General features: G+C 44.0%; 1 protein-coding gene across 10 annotated transcripts in view; it reads right to left on the reverse strand.

Annotated features, from left to right (window-relative positions):
* Window positions 1–443: 443 nt before the first annotated feature.
* LOC309372097 (membrane cofactor protein-like) overlaps window positions 444–27543 on the reverse strand; it is a 59522-nt gene continuing 32422 nt past the window's right edge. For 2 of the 10 annotated variants that reach the window (XM_081915338.1, XM_081915341.1), the window contains 11 exons: window positions 17831–17927; window positions 16617–16702; window positions 14519–14716; window positions 12058–12240; window positions 11908–11958; window positions 9288–9353; window positions 8606–8641; window positions 8297–8341; window positions 5119–5148; window positions 3926–4001; window positions 444–826 (listed from right to left, as the gene is read on the reverse strand). In XM_081915338.1, the coding sequence (XP_081771464.1) occupies window positions 739–826; window positions 3926–4001; window positions 5119–5148; window positions 8297–8341; window positions 8606–8641; window positions 9288–9353; window positions 11908–11958; window positions 12058–12240; window positions 14519–14716; window positions 16617–16702; window positions 17831–17927 (956 nt within the window). In that variant the 3' untranslated portion in view covers window positions 444–738. Of the gene's footprint in view, window positions 827–3925; window positions 4002–5118; window positions 5149–8296; window positions 8342–8605; window positions 8642–9287; window positions 9354–10607; window positions 10893–11907; window positions 11959–12057; window positions 12241–14518; window positions 14717–16616; window positions 16703–17830; window positions 17928–27543 lie in introns of those variants that run through there. The other 8 variants (XM_081915342.1, XM_081915340.1, XM_081915344.1 and 5 more) reach the window with 8 other exon arrangements.

The following is a 27543-nucleotide window of genomic DNA, read 5'->3' on the forward strand; positions in this document are numbered from 1 at the left end:
CTGTATACATACTACATAGTTAATCAATTTAAACAAAAGAAGTGCACAATTCAACAAAAAAATTTAAAACAGCATATAACAAACAAGTTACCTTCATGACTGTAACAAGCTATAGTTCAAACCATCACATTGATCTTAACAGGAGAATCATTTGACCTGTTTCCACTGAAATTAAGCTGTTGTAAACGTGACCCTTGATTTTTTGGTTAAGTACACAGAGTTTTTGTTTGCCTATGAAAATATATCAAAAAGAAAACGAGTATTTTCAATTAGGCACATGTTACTTTTGTTCACACTTTTTAAGATCATGTAAGGAAATCAAGGCAACTTTTACAATTCTTCATGAGAAAGGCTTGTGGAAGTCAAATGTTTGGTAAATATTAACAGCTTTACTTGTCCCTCCCCTTCAAGCGATGAACAAGATTCTAGGAAACAAACTGTAATAAGTTCTTCTTGGTTCTGTATTTGATTGAGGCACTTTAAAACACATCCTGCAAAGGATGTTGTAACCCAGTTCTATGCAAAAACAATAAGTGCAAATGATCAGAGTTTTCTTGGGGCCCAATACTGCTTCATGCTTCAAGTAGCTGAATAACCTGGATGCCCAGTTTTTAATGAAAATTGCTTTGGCTTTTTCCATGCAGATCTTCATTCAATTCTCATTTCCAGTTCTCAAAATAAGAACTGCTGGGAATTAATTATCAACTGGAAGCTTACTGGAGCACAGCTCTACTGCAATCAGGAGGCTTTGGGTTCCAATCCTATTTCTGTGTGAGTGGCAACTGCACGGTAAGACTCAGCATTGCAAGAAGAAGGGTCAGCTTTTCTGTAAAAAAAAGTTACAAATATTTTTGATTGATTTTGATATGTTTGAATCATTATATCATTCTGTTTAGTCTTCCTGTCAGGAAGGAAAAAGCAACACACAAATACATCAGCATTCCACTGCATACTATTGACATTTTGAAAGCAATGTAAGTAACTTTTACATTGAAGAAGCGGCCATACTGTTACTTCTTAGGAAAGAAAATTAGTTCTGGAAGCTATAGAAGCAGAAGTAATACACGGATTGTTAACAACTATAGGATATTAGAAGTAAAACAGATAAAGAGAATTAGGATTATATAAACACAACAGATATAAGAGAGAGAGACAGCCTAAGTACAGTATAGAAAAATGGTCCCTTCTAACATTCCTTGTAGAATCTGCCCTTGAATCAACATTCCACAGGCACCACTGTCCATGTGGGAAACTTGGACAAGTGTCAGCAATGGAGCTTCAGTAAGCAAGGAGTACTGCCTTTTGTTTACCAACAAGAATGAATTTACTTTTGTCTACTTCTCTGCATAAAGCGATTACAAGATGATGGGAATAACTGTGTGGATGTCATGTGACCTACAAAATAAAATTTCTCACTGAAATGCTACCACTAGGAGTGGTTGGTGATGAGGAACAGCACTATACCCCTGGCCGCCAGGAGGCCAGGTGCACGCACCATCCTTCTCACTTACCACTTTATTTCCACTAGTAAAAGAGTATTGGTAGTTCTCTCACACACCTATAACACTCAAGTATTTAAATGTGACTATAGTTATAATTCACGGCTGGAGTAGTTATTGCTAAATGACGTTTAAGAAGTGTCTGTTCCCAGGCAGGGTGCATTATTTGCTACACACTGTGGAAGAAGAGTCCTTTGCTGTCATATAACACCACGATTAACTATTTTAAAATACAGGTTACTGCCTACATAAAAACATTCTTGACTTCAGGACAAAACATGCTAGCAGCTGAAAATATTTGAATGGTTGATCAGTTGAGACAGAAAAGAAAGAGAGTGAGTTGGGGAAAAGGGAACCCATGAGCCAGAATAGTGTCCCTGACCCATGCAGGTGATTCCAATGTCCTTCCCATTTCTGTGCTTTAATCAATGCCTGCTCAATCACGAGAAAGAAATGTAAAATGCTTTCCCACAAACTCACCAGATCGCTCTAAAAAGAGAATCTTCAAACACAAAACATGTTATTCAAAGAATAATCTCTAGGTTGTTTGACTAAGATTGAGAAGCTTATTCAGCACATACAGTAGGATGACTATATTTAGCACTGGAAAGGCTTGATAATATTGTACTTTACAATACATTTAAAATGAGGCAGAGATGCTCAATATTCAATAGAAAACTATAAACATGAACAGCTTCAAGCAGATAAGATGCCATTAATGGGTTTAAACATTCTCAAAGTAAATATAACCCTATAGTTGTTCAAAAATCAAACTAAGACCCATTGCAAAACAACACTATGCCCCCCCAATTCCTTAACAAGTATTTGTGCAGAACTACACACCTAGGCCTTCTACAGGTATGCACATTAAGGTGCAATTAGTTGGCAGTCCCAACAATAGATTATATTTATATTTCCCATAATCATGAGTATGAGGTTATATCAGTGTTGAGGAAACCCACACTGGAAGATGTATTTTGAGGAGGTAGGTTGGTTGGTACAATCATTCCTCCATGCCTGCATTGTTTGCTTTATTGCTTTGACTATTCCAAGATTAGGTGTCTGCAGAATGGGGCAGGAGTCACTGTCTGAAGGTCAAGCGCCTGCCAGAAGTATTATAGCTACAGCAGGACCCCAAGGTTAATTATGCTGGCTTTGTCCATTTGCTTATTGTATCCCTCACGCCTTCTAAATAACAACTTCCAAAGCAGGTTTGAGGGCTTTGGACATTATGCCAACAAGTACACAGCTACGAAGAATTTAGAGTGCATAAATCTCCCAGATGCAAACATAAGTTTTGAGATTTGACATAGGCCCAGACCAGCTGGGTCCTGCATGTTGGCCAGAAAGGGTCTCTCCCTGGGGCTCCCGACAAATGAATGGGGAAATATCTGGTCTTGCTTATGTTATATTACTCTGCTGAAAGTCTTTTTCACTGATTAGTATTTTGTATTTAGCCTGTCACTTAATAAAATCACTGAACTTCTCTCCACTGGTATTGTTACTGCCTCTGAATCCAAAAGATCTCTTGCCTTTGACAAAAAAATCAGTATTCTCTAGTATCAAAACTGAATCTCAGAATATCTTAAAGACTTAAAAGACATGTGAACAATCTGTTACAGAAATTATTGCAATGAATATTCAAAACTAATAATTATTGTATTAATCTACAGAAATACATTAATTAGTGCTCACAAATTAAGCGAACCTGTCTGCATACACACATGCATCCTATTAAAATAGTTAAACTATGCATACAATGCTACAACAAAAATGGACAGTCCTGGACACAAAAATAGAAAGGTCATGCAAGACAAATGTTCAGAATAAGTTATTGCTGCAAATTGTTGGCTTAGATTACAGGACTGGCCTAGATTCTTCCAGAAAAAATCTACTGGCTTCAGGAGGGGTTTTTCAACCAATTCATTTTCTTACTGTGTCTGAAAGTAAAAATCACAAACAGCAAGTACCCTTGACAGTTCCAACATCTGTAGATTAGAGCAGAGGGTTTGATGACTTAATTTAATAGTAGATTGCAGGATTTTTAGTGCCAGAATATTCATTGTCATTGTCATTGTCAAGTCTGCATTAGGATGGACAGTTTAGGTAAATTGAGACAGAGCATTTCTGTCACTTCAGAACACCAATGGTGGAAATGGGATAAAATACTGACTAGCCATTCTAGAAAAATTATTGTGTTTTAGTTGTTAATGTTTATTCTGTGCTGCCATATTAGTGCAACTGTTCACCAAATAAATAAATAAATAAATAAATAAAAACTAAAGCCCTTTCTGAACACCAAGCACATTTATACGGAAAGTGTAAGTGAATAGAAGGCAAAGTGAAGCCAAGAAGCATATATTAGCTCACACCGCCACAAACGAAGCTACAAAGAATTACATATGGCTTCTCCTGAGCTGACTCACCCCTTTATAAAGCAAGATCTGTATTTCCAACCTGCAGCAATAAGACAAATCCCCAATATAACAGCCACCACAGATCCTTGAAGGGAAGAAGAAGAAATCCAGTGATATACTGTAGTAATGATTAACAAGGCAAAGTAATAGTTTTTTTCTGTTGAAGAAAAAACTGGCCCAGTTCTAAATAAAGGCTGAAATGTAATCACATCAGTAACTTCAAAATAGGTTTGAGACAACAACCCCCAACAGGATCCAAATCCTACTGCAGACTTAACAAAAGATAGACAAACTATTAAAATCAATGAGAAAAACCTGTCAGTTTGTTTAGCACATGAAGAACTAACATAAAAAGCTGTGCTTTCAGTGTTTGACCACTTCCATTTGTTTCCACTATTTGTACTCTGAATCCAATATCAGACTTCGTAGTGAAGCCAGGAATCAAGGAAATATGTGGCTTATCAAACTATGTAAGATTTAAACAACTTTAATTAGTCCATGAAATAGTATGAACAAGTCACCAGACAAGTTGCTACCTTGTAATGTTCAATGGACATTGAAGCCACTCATGTGGATGAGTTCAAGTGTTACAGGACACAGCAAGTCTCTAGATGCATACATACCTTGAGCAGCAAGTCCACTGTACATCTGCACTCACCCCTTTTTGGGCGGATATGCAGTCTTCCTCAGAGATTGGTTTTACAAACAAGTTCTTCCTATTCCTAGCAGATGTTAGCTGTGCAAACTGAATGGCCCTAATGGCAATCAGAGAGCAACTCCTCAACCCAAGCAATGCGTCCAGCTCAAAACACCTTTTCTCTTGAAAAATCTTTAAAGCACCAACCACACCCAGAAGCTGGAACATTAAAAACCACAACTGGGAGGAAATCTGTGCTGGATTTGGAGTCAGCTATGTTCATTACAGAAGCAAAGGTAGTGGAGGAAATAAATAAATAAAATAAAAATACACTAGAACCTGGAAGAAAGTATATTTGTCTGCACCCTAAGAATTCTCGCAAAAGAATCAAATTTTTTATTCAAGTAGGAGTCTTCAACATTTAAACCACAAACTGGAGAAAAAAAGGAAGGAACACACACATTTCCACCAGGCAATAATGTACAATGGGTGCTGAACTCCAGGCTTTGGAGAATGAACAGCGGCAAATCAATGAGGGATTGTACCTCATTCTGTAATTACTTACCAATAATAATTCCTGGGGAGTGGTTAGGTGCTAAAATGGAAGAAAAAGAAAGTTAGGTGTTATGTGAGGGTGACAGATTCTAGCTCTCTCTCACCGCATTTGCATCTGTCGCACACTCTGAATAAAATATAGTACATTAAAGTATTATTAAAGGTTCAACTAATAACTGAAGATAATCTGCTCCAGTAGACAATGGAAGGCTAAATGTTCTAATTATTAATTAGAAGCATTTATCTAGCTGATGAATAATTATAATTAATAATTAATCCAATTGATCCAGCTGAAAACCAAGAAATGGGGTTCTCACTTAAAAGTCCTGGGTGGCAGACCAGTGCAGGGGAGGAGACTACCAGTTTAGGTCACAAGACAGTTATGTAGTTATATACATAAATTTATATACAACATATATATACTATTATATATACTATTTTGGTGGTAATAAAACCTTTAAGTGGTTTACCAAAAAACAACAACATTAAAATTATCAATAAAAGGCAGTTAAAAATAGGTAACATGCCAAATTAATCTTGCCTAAACAAAAGTGTTTTAAGCAGATCCCAAAAGGTGTATAGCGACTGATGTCCTTAGGCAGGGAGTTCCAAAGTATAGGTGTTGTCATGTTAACATATTTCTTACAGGTGTGGAATGAATATTATGTGGCACCTGTAACAGTGCCAGTTCTGCAGATTAAAGAGGTTGAGTAGGCATATAAGGGTTTGGTTAGGGCAGCAAATAGGATTTCTGAGCAGAGATGAGAGTCTCACTTCTGTCAGCAACCATGCTGCAGCACTTTGAACTAAATGTAGTTCCCGTATCAAGCAGAAGGGAAGACCCATATAGAGTGCATTGCAGTAATCCAATTTCAACTCACCACTGCCTGAATTACTGTGGTCAAGCTCACCAGGGCCACAAATAGTCATAATTGCCATACCGAGTACAGCTGATAAAAAGCACTTCTAGCCACTGAAGCTACCTGGCCCTCAGTGACAAAGCTGGATCCAGAAGCACCTGCAGATTACATACCTGCTCCTTCAGGGGGAATGCTACCCCATCAAGGGCAGGCAACTGATCAGTTTCTCAGACAAAGGAACAACTCACTCACAGTACTGAATCTTGCCAGGTTTCAACATGTTTATTATTCTCCACCCATCCCACTACTGCATAAAGGTACTGATTCAGATGTTATAGAGAAACAGAGGTGGGCGTCATGATTATAGTGCTGGCACCTTGCCTGCTCCAACCCCTAATGACCACTCCCAGCAGCTTCATATAGATACTGAATAGCATTATGGATGACATAGGTTCCTGTGGCAACCTATACCACACGTGCCAGGAAGCCCAAAAACACACTTCCAATGCTTCTCTCTGGACTCTGTGACTGCAACCATTAAGCAGTGTTTGGTTAGCTCTGGAGCAAGAATTCCACCACTTGTGCTCTAGTCTTCATCAACCTTGTTCCACAGCCCAAAGTTCCCCAGACTACCAAGGAGCCACCCTGGTTCCACAATGAGGAAATTTGGGGGTGAGCATGTTCACCACCCGTTTCATCTCACCATTCTATTGGGAGACCATGGCTTTGGTGGAACTGTCAGCTTTCTCACCCTCATAAAGGTAAAGGTACCCCTGCCCATACGGGCCAGTCTTGACAGACTCTGGGGTTGTGCGCCCATCTCACTTAAGAGGCCAGGGGCCAGCGCTGTCCGGAGACACTTCCGGGTCACGTGGCCAGCATGACATCGCTGCTCTGGCGAGCCAGAGCTGCACACGGAAACGCCGTTTACCTTCCCGCTGGTAAGCGGTCCCTATTTATCTACTTGCACCCGGAGGTGCTTTCGAACTGCTAGGTTGGCAGGCGCTGGGACCGAGCAGCGGGAGCGCACCCCGCCGCAGGGATTCGAACTGCCGACCTTTCGATCAGCAAGTCCTAGGCGCTGAGGCTTTAACCCACAGCGCCACCTGAGGCAAAAACTAAACTGAAGGTATGCCCTGCCCATTGACCTAATGACCATTTTAGAAAGCCTTATGGCTGGGCATATATTGGATGGCATAAATCCCCAGTCAGAGGGCCTTAGCGTAGGTATTTAAGTCCCTGGGCTTGTCCAAAACCACATTTGAGACTGTCTCTGCTTTAACAAGCACAGGGCTTGTTGAAACACCTTTGTTATTGTTTGTCAACATTTGTCTAAAAGACAACATTCTCTTATTTCAGGTTTTTTTTTAATATGCTCTTCTTGATAATGAGAAGAAGCCCACTGGCACAGCCCATGAATCACTTGTACTAGGACAGCACACAAAACCTAGGAAACACATTGCTTGGGCTTTTGGAGTGCAGCCATCATCATGCCTAGCTACAGTGAGTTACAGAACTGAAGAGAACAATTAATGGATTTAATCAAAGTCAAACTTAATTCCAGAACTGCACTGGGAATTCATGGGACAACAAGCCAACCATGGTGATATATTCAGTTGAGGATTATATGCAAGTTGAACTTTATGGTATGCAAGCCTCAAGAGAAATACTCAGTTTCAGAAAACAAACTATTTTTACCAGCTTAATCCTTTCCACATTATACTAAGGAGAGAAATCTAAAGGTCAAGGGCCAAAGTTAAATGGTAGTACACCTGTCCTGCATGCAGAAGGTTCTAGGTTCGATGCCCAGCATCTCTAGGCAGAGCTCAGAATGTCCTGTGTCTGAAAAACTGGAGAACTACCAGGCAGTGTTGACATTACTGAGCTAGATGGACCAACTGTCTGTGTAGAAGGCAACTTCCTATGTTCTTATGGGTACTTGTTTGCCAAACAGTGTCTCCAGATACTAAGCAGCAAATATGAGCTTTCCCCTCACCTTCAGAACTACAAGGAAGAGACACCAAGGCCACAGAGATTATACAGAGATGTGTCACTGGAGTCTAACACACAGAATCCTTCCTTCCTCATTCTGCCACCGCCTAACAAGCTGATTAGTAAGGACTGAGTAAGAAACATTCCTGGAATAATTCACAAGACTAGAAATCCTCCCCTATGTCACCTTGCCTTCTCAAATGGAATGTTCCCATTCTCAGCTCAGAATTTCTTGTATTAGAAAAGCTGCCACACCCTGCAATAGAAGCGCAATAGCTAATCTAAAAAAAAGCTGATTAATTTGCTGTCACTACCACCACCACCTTTCAGTTTTACCTGTGTCATCTTTGGGCGGCTTTGTCTCTGGACTGTGTGTAGATCCTATGCAAAAGAGGGAGTTTATAAAACACTGGCTTTGGAATTCATGAAAAGCAGTATAGAAAATTTTAAAGAAAAGCAAAGAAAACTGGAAAGCTTTGCCAGAATTTCTTACACAATAAAAGAAATGCCTTGATGCACAGAAAAAACATTCCATAAATTACACAATTCACATAAAGCCAGGCATTCCTAAGGGACCTTCTAGCATGCAAACCAGCAAAAGGCCCCACAAAGAACTAAACGGAAGAAAAAACTCAAAGCATTTACCCCCAAAAAATCCTGAGTGATTGTCTGCTGTTGAAGCTGTCCAAAGGAAAATTCAGCATTTTTAAGAAGTAGTGAACTTGGGAGTTGGATTACATTTGACTAAGCAGTCAGAAGGCATCTGAGCTCCTAAGAAGCATTAAACGCCTAAGGAACAATTGTTCTCTTTATAACATTTACATTTAATGATAAAATAGAACAAATGTTTCCACTTCTTCCACAAGACATATTCTCACAATTTCCTGTACATTAGCTTTCCCAATGACATTTTTTCATTTCAGTTTTGCCTAGCACTATCACTGAACTTCTACCACCCTGTTTGCCTTAATCACTCTTAAAAGCAAACTCAGATTATTGAGTGTGGACTGTAACTGCAATCAGAACATCCACTGAGAAACAACAGAGATATTGGCATGCTTGGAGAAACAAAACCTAAAGAGGAAACCCTTCAAAATAGACTAATGAGAACTAAGGGAGCCAAGTAGATGTTGAATAGAGTGACTGCTGGAAAAGAAAAACATAACATGGGACAGGACAAGGGAAGTGGAATGAACTGAATAAGGGAAATAGCTTGCTAAATTCTGAACATGCAGTCTTTTCAGAAGAATGCCACAAACCACAATTCTTGCTCACTCCCCACTTTTTAAAATGTACCCACCAATAACAGTGAAAAGCAAACGTTTACCAATTCCAGGGTCCAGGGTGTTACCTCCTCCTTCTGCTCCTCCTCCTCCCCCCGTTCCTGGACCAGCTGTGTAAAGAGACTGATATCAACATTCAAGTACTGACAGCTCTCCATTTATGCCCTTTCAAAATCAGAAGTCAGAAAAATCCATATGGGGTGCCATATGGTCTCAGAACACCAGCTCCTCATTGGTCTCAGTCTTTGGAATCAGCTTTAGGAAGTTAAAATATATATATATTTTAAAACTGCTGATGCTACTTCATAATTTGATTTTTTTTTTTAAAGCTGGCTTGTTTTTAACATCAGATTTTAAGTAAGCAAAGGAAGCAACTGTTGCTGCTGCAACCACTACTAGCAGTGTGTGGGTGGGGGTGAAAGAATGAAGGAGAGAAACATTTGAGCAGTCCAGCGGAGTAAGAGGAGTGGAGCAAGCAAGCATCCCAGGCAGCAGCCACTGACATGAAGAAGGAGGAGTGGAATGAAAGGGAGAAATTTCCAGACTGCTACCACCACCAATGAAGCCAGCACAGTTCACAAGGATTCGTTTACATCAGATGTGGGAAACTGGATCCAATCAGTGGGCCAGATCCTTATCCCCTTCAAAGGCCAAGTGTGAAAGGTAGTCAAACTTGCTAATCATTGGGGCTTTAAAGCAATGCACGCTGCTCTCTGCAAGGACCGCTGATCAACTGATTCTCAGGGCTTGCAAAAAGCCACAAGCGATGCTATGCAGGTGCCCAACAGCGGAAGCTTGTCCTGAAGCATGTTAACCTCCAAAGCTGCAAACCCTTTTTTGGCCCAGCTGCATCTTTACTTGCCCCACCCTTCACATCATATATGATGCGAAGTGTAGGGCAGGAGAGTGTGGCTTGGCCAACAGCGTCTTGTAACCCAATGGAGAGGCCTAGCAGGCCTAATTAGGCCCCTGGGCTGGAGGTTTTACACTGCTAGTTTACAGCAAGAATGTAGAAAATGCGGCCCTTCAACTTCTATCAGCAGTAACATGATAAAAGATATGACTTATGAGTCCAACATCATCTGGAGACCAACAACTTGATATTGTAGAGGACCTGCCATATACTCGTTCTCAATTTTATTATTTTAAAATCAAATTTTTGCCTGCAAGCTTTTAACTTTAATGTCTACTAGGCAACCTACATATTACTGAGAACCTACAGCATCAAAGCCTTCAGTTTTGTCTGTTTTTAAGGCCCATCATAGCCTCCTAACTAAAGGACACTGTGTATCAGGACTGAGAAAAGTATTTACTCCAAAAAAGCCTTTGAAAAGCTGTTGGAGCAATGATTTAAATTGTACAGGCATTTCTATCTCCCTCTGCATCTATGTACTTTGAGCTCAAAACACTATGACCAAACACACGAACAGACCTATAAATTTCTCTTGAGGAGCAGTACATAATTTCTATAATAAATATAATTCCATGAGAGTAAAAAGAAATTGTTTACCAGTTTCAAGTTTTCACTTTCACTCTCAGGTGCTGATTACTAATGCATTTATGCCTTCTTTCAAAATTAATAGTCAGAAAATTCTGTATGGGGTGCCATTAATGAGATTCACTCAAATAGGGTTTTCTCGTGATATTTTCTGTGGAATAAGCTTTAGAAAGTTAACATGCATATTTTTTAAACTGCTGATCTTATTTGTATTTTGAATTTTTCATAGGCCAATTTGTTTTTAACATCTGATTTTATCTGTACCTTCTCTATACTGTAACACTTTATTTTTACTTGTACATTGTTGGGCTGGTGACGAAGCGCACATGAGCAGTCAAGTTTAAACAGGATGAGGAAAGCCTCAAGCGAGCGGAGCATGTGACCATTACTACTCTCATCACTAGCAGTGGGCGGAAAGAAATGTCTGAACAGGCTGGTGGAGTGAGCAAAGCAAGCAAGCTGCCCAGGAAGTTGCCGCTGCTAGGTCCACATTGCTGCCACTCTGGAGAGAAGGAAACCTGTATTTCAAAACTACAGGCTTTCTTCTGTGGGCTAAGGTGGGGAGGGTGAAGGAGAGAAAATGCTTCAGGCTTTTGACCTTCTGCCCATTGGTGGCAGGCAGCCCAAGCTAGCACAGTGAGTGAGTTGGTCACCCAAGCATGTGGAGTGGGTAGTGAAAGGGGAAAGCCACTTCTCAATACCACGGACTGGTTGCTGCTTACTGGAGAAACAAGCTCCAAAGAGGTCCACCAGACACCTGTGCCTCACTCTACCCGATCTTGACAAGTGGCAGTGACCTGAGAAGTCAGGAAAGCAACAAAGCCCCACTCATGCTGCCTCACCAGATGCCACTGCAGAATGTAAGGAGCTGGGAGCATGCGGGAGATAGGGAGTGTCTGAAAGGCAGGCACACGGGGCTGGCGAGCTACACAAATAAGGGCACAGCCCCAGTTAATGTATATTTTTGGTAAACCACTTACAAAGATTTTAATAATTAAATATTGTTCAATTAAAACATAAAATATAAATGCTTTGGAAATTTTTGAACTCCTGATTTGATCATGCGGGATGGCTTACTTCACTTTGCAGCTGAAGCAGTTGACCCAAGATAAAAAAACAAACAAACTGAAAATTGAGAGACTGAAGTCCCATTTTTTCTAATTCACCTGTGTTAGAAGTTGTATTTCCATGACCTGGAACAACAGTGGTGAAAATACCTGCAAGAAAATAGAGGAGGCAAAGAAATATGGATGTTCTGCATTAAAGTGCAACACAATACCCCGCTTTTCCACCCAAGGAGCCCTTGCAATACTTACCCTTGAGACATTTTGGAGGAGGAGGATGCCATATGTTGTCAGCCCCACATTTACTACTGTCGCTGCCCACCAGAGTGTATCCACGTTCACAAACATACATTATAATATTATTATATTCATATGTAGGTCGAAATGTAGTTGTCAATCCTCCATTCTTAATAGAGGGTCTACGGCAGCTGACAACTGAAAAGAGATGAGCAGCATTTTAAAAGATACTTGTTAATTAACCTATGGGTTATTAAACCATGCACAATGATTTAACTATGGTTCATTTACTGCCAGCAAACCACAGTCTGAAGTTGTTTGTGTTTAAACTCCAGTTTGTTTTAACTGTGGATTGGCATTACATGTGGGTGCAGCACCCTTTTCTTAACTGTGGTTTGTTTGGCCACCCCATCTCAGACACTCACCAAACTGCAAAGACACAATGGAAGAGAGACTGGAAAAGAAAGCAAACTGGAAAAGTAAGCAATGGTTTGCATTATTATCTGTGAGATAATTCACACTTTACTTATGACTTGTTAAACAGTGGCTTCTATGCAAACCAGGCCAATGTCTCCACCAAAGAAGCAGCAGGGACTTTATACTTGCAAACCACCAAGAACCACCCAAATTTGGCAAAATGTTTTTTTTTAACAGAATCTGCATATTCCAAATTGAAAGTGGACACAAAAGAGGAGTCCACTTATTGTGGATTTAAACAACTACAGTAGAACCTTGACTTGCATACCTTTCGTCTCATAGACGTTCCAAGTTGCATCCGCGGCAAACCCGGAAGTACACACCGGATTTGCCGCAATTTGCGCATGCACGGAAGTGGCTTCTGCCACCTGCGTGTGCACAGAAGTGGCTGCTGCCGTCTGCGCATGCGCAGAAGCGTGCTACCGCCAAATGCGCATGCGCACAATACGCTTCTTCTAGCGTACCGTTTCGACCAGTGGACAGACCTCCGGAACGGATTATGCCCGTAAGTAGAGGTTCCACTGTAACTGATTGAATAAAAATATATAATCTTCATTATATTACATTATTTATTTGACAGGTCTATAAACTGCTTCAAAGACAGAAACTATTAAAGTGATAAAATCAGATTAGACTCAAAAGACTAACCTCTAAAAACAGTAGCACTGTCCCTGAAATTATACTATTACAATCCCATAAAATAGTCTGGGTCACACTTCAAGGACGGCTTTCTAGAAATTGCTTAGAACTATTTAAAGCCCTCTGTAACTTTGGACCAGGTTACACAGTGCCTCAGATTTGGATGTTAAAAGGTGTGTTTATTTGTTTAGTACATTTATAACCTGCCTTCCTTCCATCTGGGCACTGAACTGACCAGATCTGACCCAAATCTGCTTAGTTTCAGCAATGTGACTACATCATTGATTGGCTCACAGACCATCTGCTGAAGTGATTTCACCAAGGTATACTTGACAATTTCTACCTACTGAGTATTGTTCTTAAAAACGCAACTCACATGTGCAAGTCATTTTCTATGAAGCTGAAATGCAGCATATAGTGTTATGCCTCTATACTAAGAGGTAACATTAGGTTATTACGTATTTTAGTGATTACTGATTTCTTCTCAAAGCTTAGTATAGATAACGCACAAAAAGCCCATGGAATGTGGACAGCCAAAAAAAAGAAAGGAAGAAAACCCAGCAAAGAATAGCAATTACTACTTAATACTCTTCCCTCCATGTATTGTAGGAAATTTATATTATTTTGATTATTCATTGTACTCTGAGCACAACAACCCATTCCTGCTAAAGGTAGTAATGCTTAAGTCCAAATGAAACTAATGGAATAAATTAGGTAAAGGTAAAGGGACCCCTGACCATTAGGTCCAGTGTTGACCGACTCTGGGGTTGCGGCGCTCATCTCGCTTTATTGCCCGAGGGAACCGGCGTACAGCTTCCGGGTCATATGGCCAGCAAGACTAAGCCACTTCTGGCGAACCAGAGCAGCGCACAGAAACGCCGTTTACCTTCCCGCTGGAGCGGTACCTATTTATCTACTTGCACTTTGATGTGCTTTCAAACTGCTAGGTGGGCAGGAGCAGGGACTGAGCAACGGGAGCTCACCCCGTCGCGGGGATTCGAACCGCCGACCTTCTGATTGGCAAGCCCTAGACTCTGTGGTTTAACCCACAGAGCCACCCGCGTCCCTCAATGGAATAAATTACTCACATCTAAATCTAAGTTTCTTTGTTTTCAATGTGACTTAAAAGTGGCTATCCTTGACGGGATCAGGCCATAAGCTTCCCTCAAAATAACTCAGGTTAAAACAAGCTATTCATTGAGGGGGCAATGCTATTGCACATCTCATACTGCATCTCAATCCCACTGAAAACCTCAGAGGCTGAATAGCAGCAGCAGCTTACAAATATAGTTCATTCTAGCAAGAACTTTATTTACATTAACATATCACAAGGAAGCTACTAAGCATAAATTTCCATCACCTTTACATTCAGGTGCAGCTGGACGCCACTCTCCATTTCTACCATCTGCAGCAGTTGAACACGTAATGGTTGGGCTTCCAATAAGGGAGAAAGTAGGGTTACAGGTATACGTTATTGCTGTGCCATGGTCAAACTCATGGAAACCTTTGCCAGTGTGTACGCCATTGGCAATGTCAGGAGGGGGAAAACAGGGGATTCCTGGGAAGCAGAAGCAACATTAACAGTTCAGTTAGACTACAATTGCAAGAGCATCCCTGTTAAGGGGGTATTTGGACTAATTTATTTTCACTGAAAAGATGTTTCATTTAAAAAAAGTAATCATTTGATACTTATTATAGGCATATGCATCCATTTTGGATGACACCCAAACATTGAAACAGTGGGCTGTTGTGAAGATATTTCCACCTCCTCCAAAGCAAACTGGGTCTTCTGTGAAGCAGGTTGCCCCTAAATATAAACAGGGGAAGCTACCAAAGCCCCCATGCCAACTTCAGAGCAGGGACTGCTATAGAAAAAAGAGTTATAAAGAAAGCTGTTTGGGGAGGGGGGATAAATAGTACACACACACAAAAAAAACCCCAACCCACAACCAAGAACTCTGTTGCCCCAAGGTTCCTTGATGGAGAAAACTTCCTCCCAGCTTTTATTTTTACAGTGGGCTTTATTTTCTTCATGGAAATTTATGGAGGCAGTAAAACCAGGGAATAAAAGCTGTCCTCTGAAAACAGTTGAGCGGGAACCCCCGCTCCCCAGGATGGTCCTTGTGGCCCCTTGTGTAGGGATTCCACTATCCTCAGCTTCCTCACTATTACCAGGGGTACAGCCTTTATTTCTCCCCATGTATGTCAATGGAGACAAGGCTGCCTTCACAGCTGAACACAGAGAAATAACAAAGCCTGAACCCCTGAAAACCACTGGAAGGAGGAGGGAACATTCCTACCCAGCAAAGCCACTTGAAAGCTATGCAAAGTTGCCAAGAAGGAACTGTTTCAGCTGAAAAGTTAAATGATGTTTCAGGAGGCTTCCAGTAATCAAGGTACATAATCCGGCCAATTCCTCCTCAATCCACACACATGTGGAATACTAACTCCAGAAGAAGATAGGCCCCCAAAAATGATATGGGGCAACCAGTGAATGAGGCAAATTCAGATTCCTCACAGGCCATTGTTAAATTTTAAACACCCAAGCAAAAAGGTGAGCCCAAGACAAATAGGTAAAAAAAGTGGAATATGTTGAAGTCTAATAATTTTTTACTTCTTTAATCTGCTTATTATTATATTTGTATCCCACTTTTCCTCCAGGAATGGTTCTCTACCTCCCTATACAAGATCACCACAGAGAAGAGGATCTTCTGGAGGTCCTCAAACTAACCCCTTTCACCAATGTGTGGATGTTCTATATACACTGCTTTATTCCCTCAGATCCTCTCTGAATAATGATAATGAAGCAAAGTTGCTTCCATTACTTCCACTAAAACTTAAATACTAGATTGAGAGGGACAAATCCTTTCTGTTTCTAGGAACGTTGAAAAGTTGTTTAATGAACAGACTGTGTAGGGTTCTTGATGAAACATACCCATTTGCAAGGAATGGCAGAGGTTCCCTGCTCTAATATCTTATGCAGTGGCGTAGCGTGGGTTATCAGCACCCAGGGCAAGGCAAGTAATTTGCGCCCCCTAACCCATGGATTTGCGCCCCCTAACCCGTGGATTTGCGCCCCCTAACCTGTGGATTTCCCTAACCCCCAGATGTTGCACCCGATGCGGCTGGCCCCCCCCCCCGCACCTCCCACACTACGCCACTGATCTTATGTGTCTAACTCCTCTCTCCTCTAATACCAATTTCATGAATTCCCAGTAACATGTGATTTTGTCAACTAACATATGTTAATTCATTGCACAAATTTCCTGCTCTGGGGAAAGCTACAAATACAGCCAGCTGGTTGGAAACAACAATTATGGTGAGTATCTGGAACAAGATCAGAAAGTATCCTGAGTTTACATATTGGTTGAGGACACTTACACACTTGCAATAAACAGAGCCACACTATAACACATTGAGATTAACCTTAATAAGCTAGAATTAACAAATCATCTTACGTTGGCAAAGTGGAAGATCTCTATTCCAAACAACTTTGCTGTCTATAAGGGAACATCGAAGAGTCTTTTGGCCTATTATTCTGTACCTAAAGGGAAAGAGAAACCTTATATTTTAGTGCAAAGGGTGTAGGTGTGCAGATAGAGGATATATCTTAGCCAGTACATATACCTTATTTAGACTATACTCTCCCCTACAGTGTCACAATTTTGCTAGTTGACACAAAAAGAAAATAATGGAACCAACCACCACGAGTACAAAAGCAGAAAGAAACAACACAGCAGTACGAATATTAACAGCAGTAGTATTAAAATCTGTTCAAGTAATAAGTTCAAGTAAAAAGTCTCTGTTGTTGCTGAAATGTTACAAAAATATGGTCAGGAGAAGTTTCCTGAAGAGAGGATTCCATAGATGGGGTACTGCAACTGAAAAGTCTTCTCTTTGGTTGCTGTCAGTCTAAGTTGAAACAACCTAGCAATTCACTTCACTTTACAATACAGAATTACAGTGGTGCCTCGCAAGACGAAATTAATTCGTTCCGCAAGTCTTTTCGTCTTGCGAGTTTTTCGTCTTGCGAAGCACGGTTTCCCATAGGAATGCATTAAAAATCAATTAATGCGTTCCTATGGAAACCGCCTTCAGACCAGGTCTGGGGACAGTCTGTCCCCCGACCTCTTCTGAAGGCTGGCGGGGGGCAAAAGTCTTTGCTCCCCCCTGCCTGCCTTCCCGGGAGAGCGGAAAACGCAACGCTCTCCCAGTCCAGGACCTCTTCCGAAGGCGGGCGGGGGGCAAAAGTCTTTGTCCCCCCTGCCTGCCTTCCCGGGAGCTTTTAAATCAGTGACATCTTTATGATGTTTTTGGAGGTCACTTCCAGGTTCGGCGCAATGTGTATATACACAGTTGCTCCCATATTGAATGTGCATAAACAGAGGGCTGCCTGGAAACAAAATGAAAAATCTGAATACAAATTGCCATTGCTTAGGTAGTAAAATCAACCAGAAACAGTAGATCTGTTCCCTCTTTATTAATTTATTTGGAGCATTTACTCCCCTCCATACCCTCTCTGTGGACACCCATGATTATAATTATAAGATAGAGCAGATTTTTAAGAGTACAGTAATGTTTAATAAGGTAGCAGTTAATATGTGTCTGTCACCAACCCCTCCCAGGAGTTTGAAACAAAGCAAGGTGTTACAAACGTTGACATAAAACTCACCCCTCATTACAGCCTAGAGTTATTTCATCACCTAATCGCAAGTCTGTTGCTTTTATTATTCTGCCATTCTCAAGAGTTATAGCAGGACATAGCCTTCCTAAAAGAAAAATCAGAACAGGCATCAGCACATGCAACCTTGATTCATTCATTCATTTTTTTAAAAAGGGTATCCTATAGACAGATTAGGGACAGATGGGGCTCCTCAACCTTGGAAGGTAGCCCACCTAGGAGAAGGAAAGCTCTGATCCTAAACCTCCGCTGCACTGCAGGCTATCTTCAGGATAAGAAAAGGCTAAGGAGTAAACCCTATATAGAGCAGAGTCCCTAAGACGGTTGGGTGGCGCCTCGTAAGCCTCCTGCAGCCAAGCTGGTGCCAAACAAATTGCTCCGCTTTCCTTTGGACCACATTAACGAGGCCAAAAGTGGGCCAATAGAAATAATAATAGTAAAAAAAAATTAATAGAGGAAAATGTCTGGCCTACATATAGAGAGTTGTTAGAGAAGAAAGAAGGAAAATTGAAACTTAAAGACTTTGATGAAATAAGAGAACATGTTCAAGACTGGTTGCAATATCAAAAATTAAATGAGATATTTAAAGCAGATAACAAGAAAGGTTTTTGTTATACAGTATCTAGATTCCAGAAAGAAATTGTAGATGAAAATTTTAAACTATTAAAAAAAGATGTATAGTATTTTATTAGAATGGGAGACCAAAGATTAGGAGGTGAAATCCACAATGATTAAGTGGGCACAAGATACAATTAGAGGACTGGGAGAAATTATGGAGAGTAAATTTGAAATTTACTGACTGTATATTATTAAAAGAGAATTATATGAAAATGATTTACCGTTGGTATATTACTCCAATGAAAATGGCAAAAATGTATAGATCAAGCTCCAATAAGTGTTGGAAGTATAAAGAGAAGGAAGGCACTTTTTATCATTTATGGTGGAACTGTAAAATAGTTAAAAATTATTGGGAAATGATATACAGTGGTACCTTGGGTTACATACGCTTCAGGTTACATACACTTCAGGTTACAGACTCCGCTAACCCAGAAATAGTACCTCAGGTTAAGAACTTTGCTTCAGGATGAGAACAGAAATTGTGCTCCGGCGGTGCGGCAGCAACGGGAGGCCCCATTAGCTAAAGTGGTGCTTCAGGTTAAGAACAGTTTCAGGTTAAGAACGGACCTCCAGAATGAATTAAGTACTTAACCCGAGGTACCACTGTATAATGAAATGAAAAAAATGTTTAAGGTAACTTTTGTTAAAACCCCAGAAGCCTTTTTGCTAGGAATTTTAGGTCAAGATTTGCTAAAGGGGAAACACAGACTTTTTATGTATGCTACAACTGCGGCAAGGATGTTATTGGCATAAAGATGGAAAAGCAATAAAATACCAACGAAAGAAGAATGGAAAGAAAGACTTACAGAATATGCCGAAATGGCAAAACTGACAGACTAAGAAATAAGGGGAAAAATCCTTTAAAGAAGATTGGGAACCATTTTCGGTTTATCTACAGAAACAATGCAAAGAATTGGACTCATTAGCAGGTTTTAAGTAAACATTTACAAATAACAAAATTTGTATAAATTATAAGATTAAATATAAAAAATGAATGGAAAGGAAATAAGCAGGATTTGATATTGAAAATAACCTAGAAAAAGGAGGTTGAGAGAAGTTGGGGGAGGGGAGGGATAATTTGGGATTGGTGAATTATGATGTATGTTATTGTCACGGCCACCCAGGACTGGTCCCAGCTCACAAGAGACCTCACTCCGTTGCAGCTTATTTACAGGAAAAGTTTATTAAAGATTTCTGCTTCTCATACAGTTCAGCATTGTGGCCGTACGTCTGCCACGTTAGACCGCTGAAGTCCCCTCTGACTCCTCCCCTCTTCCGCACCAACTTAATAGCCTGGCTCTAGACCACCTCTTCCTCTCCTTTCTTTTCCGCAGGGTCTTCCTGCCCCCCTGGGTTCCCTCTCTCCGTGACTCGCCTGAGGCTGAATCCTCTGCCGCCTCTTCCCCCCTCTTTCTGGCTTTAGGGCCGGGCTCCTCCCCTGAGCTCTCTCCACTTCCGCGCGCCTCTACGTTTGAACTTGGCGCGCGTACGTTGCTGCTGACCTTTCTTTCGACCGCTACACCACCCCCTGCTCTGCTCTCCACCCTTTCCGGCTGAACACCCTGCTCCAACCCCCTCTCTCTGTTCTCTCCTAATCCTGCTCCCTCCGAGAGACTGACAACTCCACCCCCTTTACTCCGTTCCGGCTGAGACGTCTCTTGCTTCCTCTGTCTTCCACTGGGCTCCTCTCCGCTTCTCCCTTCTCCTCCCCTTTGCTTGATTAAGGTAACCCCCTTTTGAGAATCCTCTGACTCGCTGCTCAGACTCGTGGATTCCCTCAGAATTCCATCATCTTCTTCCTCATCCTTCTGCCCCTCCTCCCACTCGCTCTCCGTCTCCTCTGTCATCTCCTCCTCTCTCCCAGAAACCCTGACATCCATCCCCCCCTCGAAGCCCCCCCTTCCCCCCTCCCGCTCGCCGGGGACCGGTTGTGGAAACTGCGGCTCTTCGGGGGTAGGCTCAGGATACAGGTCGTCTACGTCAATGTTCTCTGCTGGCAGTTCTGTGTAAGTGTATTCGAAGTCGGGTTCTTCCCCCAAATGCTTCTCAGTCTCTGCTTCCATCGCTACTTCCTCCGGTGCTGCCCGCCAAGGACCTATCAGCCACCTCTTACGCCATTCCTCCTCTGGCTGCTCCTCCCACCAATAAGGGGTTTCCGTGTCCACCCCCGAGCACGATCCCCTGGGCGGGCTTGATTCTGGTGTTCTTTCCTCGGGGGAAGAGAAACCCCTGAACGTGCTATCTGACAATGTGGGTGTGAAAAGCCAGTCATCAAAGTACTCAGCTGGCATGGGTCTATGTGGGAAAAGTGCATGGAACTCTTCTTTCAAAAGGGGTTCGTCTAACTCGTAGCCTGGCACCCAACTATTAGCAGCGGCTGGTGTGCCCTCCCTGGCGAGAAAATATTCAACTCCCTCCTCCCCCCATCTCGAGTCCAGTATCTCTGTGACCTCGTTAAGAGGTCCTGGTCTTGGCGATTCCCCCCTCTCAGGCGCCCTCCTACGTGGCTCTGGGGGTGCTCCTGACTCTTGAAACCTGTGTGGGGTTTTGTAGGGAGTGAGCACCGACCTATGAAAGACCGGGTGCACCCTGGAACCTTCCGGAAGGGCTAGACGAAAAGCCACCGGATTGATTTTAGCCTCAACTTGATATGGCCCTAGCTGCCTGTGTCCTAACTTCTTCTTGGCCAATGACCTGGCCGGCATCGCGTGGGCTGCTAACCACACCCAGTCCCCAACCTGGATGTCCTCTCCCGCCCTCCTGTGCTTATCGGCCTGCACCTTATACGCCTGTTTTGCCAGCTCCAAATGTCTCCGCAGCTCCTCGTGCACCTCTTGCAACTCCGCTGCAAACTGGTCGGCATCTTGAGGCCCCCCCCCTCCTGGTGCCGCAAATCTCGGGAAGGTTCTGGGATGACGGCCATTGTTCGCGAAGAAAGGCGTCACCCCGGTGGAAGCGTGTTTCGTGTTGTTGTAGGCGAATTCAGCCATCGGCAGATAGTCCACCCACGCCGCAGGTCGCTGGTTGGCGTAGCACCGCAGGTACTGCTGCATGATCGCGTTGACCCTCTCCGCTTGACCGTTGGTTTGTGGATGCCTCGCCGATGTCAGGTTGATTTTGACGTGCAAGATGCCCAGAAGCTTTCGCCAAAAAGTGGAAACAAACTGGCGCCCCCTGTCGGACAAGACGGACTGCGGAAGTCCATGCACTCTGAAGACGTGATCGATGAAGAGCTTTGCGGTCTGTTCTGCCGTCGCCACCTTGGCACAAGGGATGAAGTGCGCCATCTTGGTGAACAAGTCCACCACCACTAACACCGCCGTCTTACCTCTGGAGCTGGGCAGGTCTGTAACAAAGTCCAACGCTACCCTCTCCCATGGTTGCTGCGGTGTCTCCAGCGGTTCTAGCAATCCCGCCTGCTTCTGGTGCACTGGTTTGGACCTCTGGCAGATATCACACCTGGCGACGTAGTCCGCCACCTCTCCTCTCATCTGGGGCCACCAAAAGTCTCTAGCCACCAACTCCATCGTCTTCTCTTTGCCGAAATGGCCTGCACTAGGGGCGTCATGCAACTGTTGCAGAACCTTGGCTCGAAGATCGTCGGTGGGCACGTAAAGGGCACCCTTACGAGTCAAAAGTCCATCTTGTAATTGAAACTCATCGTTGTGTCGCGACCCTCCGCGTAGCTCCTCCATCTTAGACTGTGCAAACTGATCCCTTTGCAACGCGCGTCGCACCGCGTCCAGGTCGACTGCGATGGTAGCGCACGTCCACGCCTGCGGTGCGAAAATGTGCTTTGCTGCGATTGGAGCTGCTTCCTCCAAGTATTGCGGCTTTCGGGACAGCGCGTCTGCAATAACATTGGAGTCTCCTGGGATGTATTCTATTTTGAAGTCGAAGTCCGCAAAGAACTCCGCCCAGCGCATGTGTCGCTGGGTCTGCAACTTAGCCGTCCGCCAATACTCTAAGGTCTTGTGATCCGTGCGGACCTGCACCGTGTGCTTGGCTCCTATTAAGAAGTGTCGCCACGCTTTGAAAGCTGCATGAATGGCCAACAACTCCCTGTCCCATATGGTATAATTGCGCTCCGCCTTGCTGAGCTTCCGGGAGTAGAACGCACCCGGTCGCCAGTTGCCTTGTGAATCCTCTTGCAAAAGAACGGCCCCAACCGCTCTATCTGACGCATCGGTCTCTACCCGCATGGGTCTGCCGGGATTCACGTGGAGCAGCTGCTCTTCGGAGGCGAAAAGACCTTTAAGCGTCCGGAAGGACCGCTCCGCTTGTTCGGTCCAGACGAACTTCTTTTTCTTGGAACTGAGGGTGTCAGTGATCGCCGCCGTCGCGTTCGCAAAACCTTTAATAAACTTGCGGTAAAAATTGGCAAAGCCGATGAACCTCTGGACCTCTTTCCGATTTCGAGGGCTTTTCCAGTCCAACAGCGCTTGAACCTTAACCCTGTCCATGGCCAGTCCCTCGTCGGACAACTTGTAGCCAAGGAAATCAACCTCTCTGACATCAAACTGGCACTTTTCCAACTTGGCGTACAGCCTGTGTTCCTTCAGCCTCTGCAGGACCTCCCTCACGTCCTTATCGTGATCCTCCGGCGATTCCGAGAAAATCAGGATATCGTCGAGAAAGCAGACACACTTTTTGTAGAGGAGACCTGCTAGCACGTGGTGCATAAATGCTTGAAAAACGTGGCTGCCATTTTGGAGGCCGAAAGGCATGACTCTGTATTCGTATGTGCCCAGAGGGGTGAACATGGCGGTCTTCCACTCATCTCCTTTCCGGATGCGGATGAGATTGTAAGCTCCACGTAGGTCCAGCTTGGTGAAAATCTTGCCCCTCCTGACGGTCGCTAAAAGGTCGTCAATCTTGGGCATGGGGAAAGCTTTGGGCTTAGTCAAGCTGTTGATGAACCTGTAATCCACTATAAGCCTTTTTTGGGGCGTGTCCTTCTTCTTCACAAAGAAAACAGGGCTGCCTCCCGCTGCTTTAGATTCCTGGATGAAACCTCGCTTGAGGTTATGGTCTATGAACTCCCGAAGCTCTTGCATTTCGTCCTCCGACATGGAGTACAGCTTGGCAGCAGGCAATTGCGCCCCTGGCACTAAATCAATCGCGCAGTCGTAAGGTCTATGAGGCGGCAACTTGTCAGCTTCCTTCTCACAGAAAACCTCCAAGAATTCCTGGTACTTGTGAGGCACTGTTTGCACCATACCCAGATGCAATGGCTGCTCAGCTTCTCCTCCCTGATCGGTCTGAAAGCAATGCTGAGCACAATACGATGAACAAAAGTTGATCTGCCTCTGGTACCACGCAACCGCGGGACTGTGCCTCTCCAGCCAACTCATGCCTAACACGATGGGTGTGTCCGATAAGTGGGTGACATTGAAACTAATAAGCTCTCGATGGTTGCCAATCTGCATCATCATGGGAGGGGTTTGCTGCACCACTTGCCCCCCCAGCAACTTCCTGCCGTCCACCGTGACCACGTTCAGAGGCGTCGTTGCAGGCAGGAGCGCCATGTTGTGCTGCTTAACGAACTGCAATCCCATGAAGTCGGCGTTGCTTCCCGAATCGATCGTTATTGGAACCTCGAGGAGTCTCCCATCAGGCAACTGGAGTGTTGCTGTGAGCAGAACTGCCGGTTTGGGAGGCAAAGGGTCCACGCTCTGCAGTGATGCTGGGGGCTTGTCTACAGATCCGCCTGGCTGAGCCCCAGTAGCTCTGCTTCCAGCCAGGCACTGTCGTTTCCCTGAAGCTGCTCCCCTGGTTGCACCTCTGCTGTTACAGTTGCCAGCGCTGCAGTGTGCTTCTGGAGCCTCTGGGGGCACTCTTTCGCCATATGGTGCGCACTGTCACAGATGTAACACTTCCTGGTTCCTCTAGGAGGCTTCGCTTTGGCTGCACCAGGGACAGGGCTCTGGGATGGCTTCTGAGCCCTAGCACCACCAATCTCCATTGGCTCCTCTCTGTCCTTCCCCATTGGCGAGGGGTGCGCACGGCTGAAGTCCCTGTGCACAAAAGGGAGAGTCCTTGCTTGCGCACGCGCTTGGGGCCCGTCCTCCTCGTGCCACGGACGCCCCTCATGTCGAATTCCAAGAGCTAAAGCCCGTTGCACCACGTCTTCTAGGGTCTGGGGTCTGTCCCCCCTAGCGATCTCATCCTTGATGGGGGGGCTCAATCCCTCCCAAAAAAGATCTCTGACCGGTTTACTGTCCTTTGGCCAATCTAAGGCGGTGAGCAATGCAAAAAATTTAGAGTGGTATTGGCGCACAGTCGCTTTCCCCTGCCTCAGCCCGTGCATTTGACGGCGCGCAATGTCCACATCCACAGAGGATTGAAAACAAGAATCCATCGCTTTGATGAACGCAGTTGAATCGCGACGGGCCGGTCCATCTTCGCGCCACAAATTGCGTAGCCAAGCCCTGGCCTCCCCATGCAGGTGCGAAACAATGAACCCCACTCTCTCCTCCTCATCTTTAAAATCGTGACGGAGTAAGTGCAGTGCATATACAACGTCCGCTCTGAAATTGGGATAGTCTTGCAAGTTGCCATTAAAATGCGGAACTAGGGCACCCCCCCTCCGTCCAAGCGCAATGCCCTCCGCTCTGGATCCTGGGGCCCCCGCCTTGTCCGCGCGCTCCCACCTTGCCTGCAAATCCTGGCACGTCTTCTCCAAGTCGTCATTCTTCTTCTGCGAAGCAATGACTGCCGATGTGAGAGCGGTAACCTGATTCCGCAATGCAACCAGCTGCTCCTCAGCGCTCATGGCTGCTCCCGTTCGTGAGCTTCGCAAAAAAAAAATTTTTGCTTTCGGAGAGGGGACTTACTGTCACGGCCACCCAGGACTGGTCCCAGCTCACAAGAGACCTCACTCCGTTGCAGCTTATTTACAGGAAAAGTTTATTAAAGATTTCTGCTTCTCATACAGTTCAGCATTGTGGCCGTACGTCTGCCACGTTAGACCGCTGAAGTCCCCTCTGACTCCTCCCCTCTTCCGCACCAACTTAATAGCCTGGCTCTAGACCACCTCTTCCTCTCCTTTCTTTTCCGCAGGGTCTTCCTGCCCCCCTGGGTTCCCTCTCTCCGTGACTCGCCTGAGGCTGAATCCTCTGCCGCCTCTTCCCCCCTCTTTCTGGCTTTAGGGCCGGGCTCCTCCCCTGAGCTCTCTCCACTTCCGCGCGCCTCTACGTTTGAACTTGGCGCGCGTACGTTGCTGCTGACCTTTCTTTCGACCGCTACACCACCCCCTGCTCTGCTCTCCACCCTTTCCGGCTGAACACCCTGCTCCAACCCCCTCTCTCTGTTCTCTCCTAATCCTGCTCCCTCCGAGAGACTGACAACTCCACCCCCTTTACTCCGTTCCGGCTGAGACGTCTCTTGCTTCCTCTGTCTTCCACTGGGCTCCTCTCCGCTTCTCCCTTCTCCTCCCCTTTGCTTGATTAAGGTAACCCCCTTTTGAGAATCCTCTGACTCGCTGCTCAGACTCGTGGATTCCCTCAGAATTCCATCATCTTCTTCCTCATCCTTCTGCCCCTCCTCCCACTCGCTCTCCGTCTCCTCTGTCATCTCCTCCTCTCTCCCAGAAACCCTGACAGTTATAATGTAATTTGGGGGTGTGTGGAAAATTTATTTATTTATTTTTACAAAAAAAGACACCAAAAGTGGGAGTCTTGTGGTCTGGGCTGCCCAACACATCCTTACACACCACCCAGGCTTGCATCCCTAGGAGGTCATTTGGGTGCTGCTCACATCTCGAGACAGATGCCAACAACACTACAGGAACACTACAGAATCATTTCCAGATGACCTGTTAGAGCATTCATGCTTTTTTTGTGTGTAGAGAGGTTATACAACATTGTGTCAAAAAACTGTTATACCATAATCTTCAGTACATTTTCCTGTCACACACTTTACTGCAAGAAGCCTATTTTTTAAAAGCAGCAAGTTTGCTGCACAAAGGCACCAAATACATTGTGCTGTCTGAATTTGTGGGTATTAGATTGGATCCCACCTGCAAAATAGAGACAGTCCTGAGATGCTCTTGAAAATACTATCTTCTCTAACAGGTATCCAGATTTATTGGTTTTTCATAATAAGGTCATCTGTTGGCTGCATCCAGCCTTTAGGGTGGTTTCTTTTCTCCGTCATGAGTTGAAAGCAGCTGAAAGATCTTTTCTCCCCTTATTGTATGCTTATCCTTTTTCACCTCTGGCAAATAGATGTTCTAAGTTTTGTTAGTGCTGACACTGTCTAGTATCAAAAAAGAAGACAGCCGAGATAATTAAAAATTCTCTTTTGTTGACTACAAAGTTGTAATACTGCTTCCATACCCTTGTGTTTATCTCAACTGGTTAAAACTAAGGCATTTTGTTCAAATAAATTTAACAGTTATACTTTAATTAATTAATTAAATTGATCTACCAGCCTTCATATGAATATGACAGGGCAATTAAGTACAGTACTTTTAAGTACAGTAGTTTTGTGTGCCTGCTAGGCTATTGTGCACTTATGTGCATATTTCCAGTCGGGCCACCTCATGCCGCTAAATACACAAGATCCTTCCCACCCACTTCAGGAAAACAGCGGTCACTGCTGACACCTCTCACCATCATGATATTGTAAGAATCACAGAATTGTAGAGTTGGAAGGGACTCCAAGGGTCATCTAGTCAAACCTCCTATAATGCAGGAATCTCAGCTAAAGCATCCAGTTAAAGAAGCTAGTTCAACCTTCAGGTCCAGTTTAAATGTCTTAGGAAAGAGGTTGCTATAGCAGCTGCCTAATACAATTTCTATTCACTATTTATTTACAGCTAATTATTGTCCAAGGAAGCTTACTATATATTTAATATGAAAATACAATAAAACAGAGAAGACTCACTAGGACAGGGCCAAGAGCTATATAGGTTTAACCCCCATTCTCACATCTGACAACCACTCTGCTGCTGAATCTCCTGGCCTGCAAATGGGTGCTAAAGCAGCCAGATATAAGTCCCTCATAGGCCAGGAATTCCCACAGGTCTGGCGTTGCTGCCGATGTCTCTCACAGCTTTGGGCTGTGAAATTGTGGTGAACCAA

The sequence above is a fragment of the Podarcis melisellensis genome (genome assembly GCF_964234715.1).
Source record: "Podarcis melisellensis genome assembly, chromosome: 6".
Classification (NCBI taxonomy): Eukaryota; Metazoa; Chordata; class Lepidosauria; order Squamata; family Lacertidae; genus Podarcis; species Podarcis melisellensis.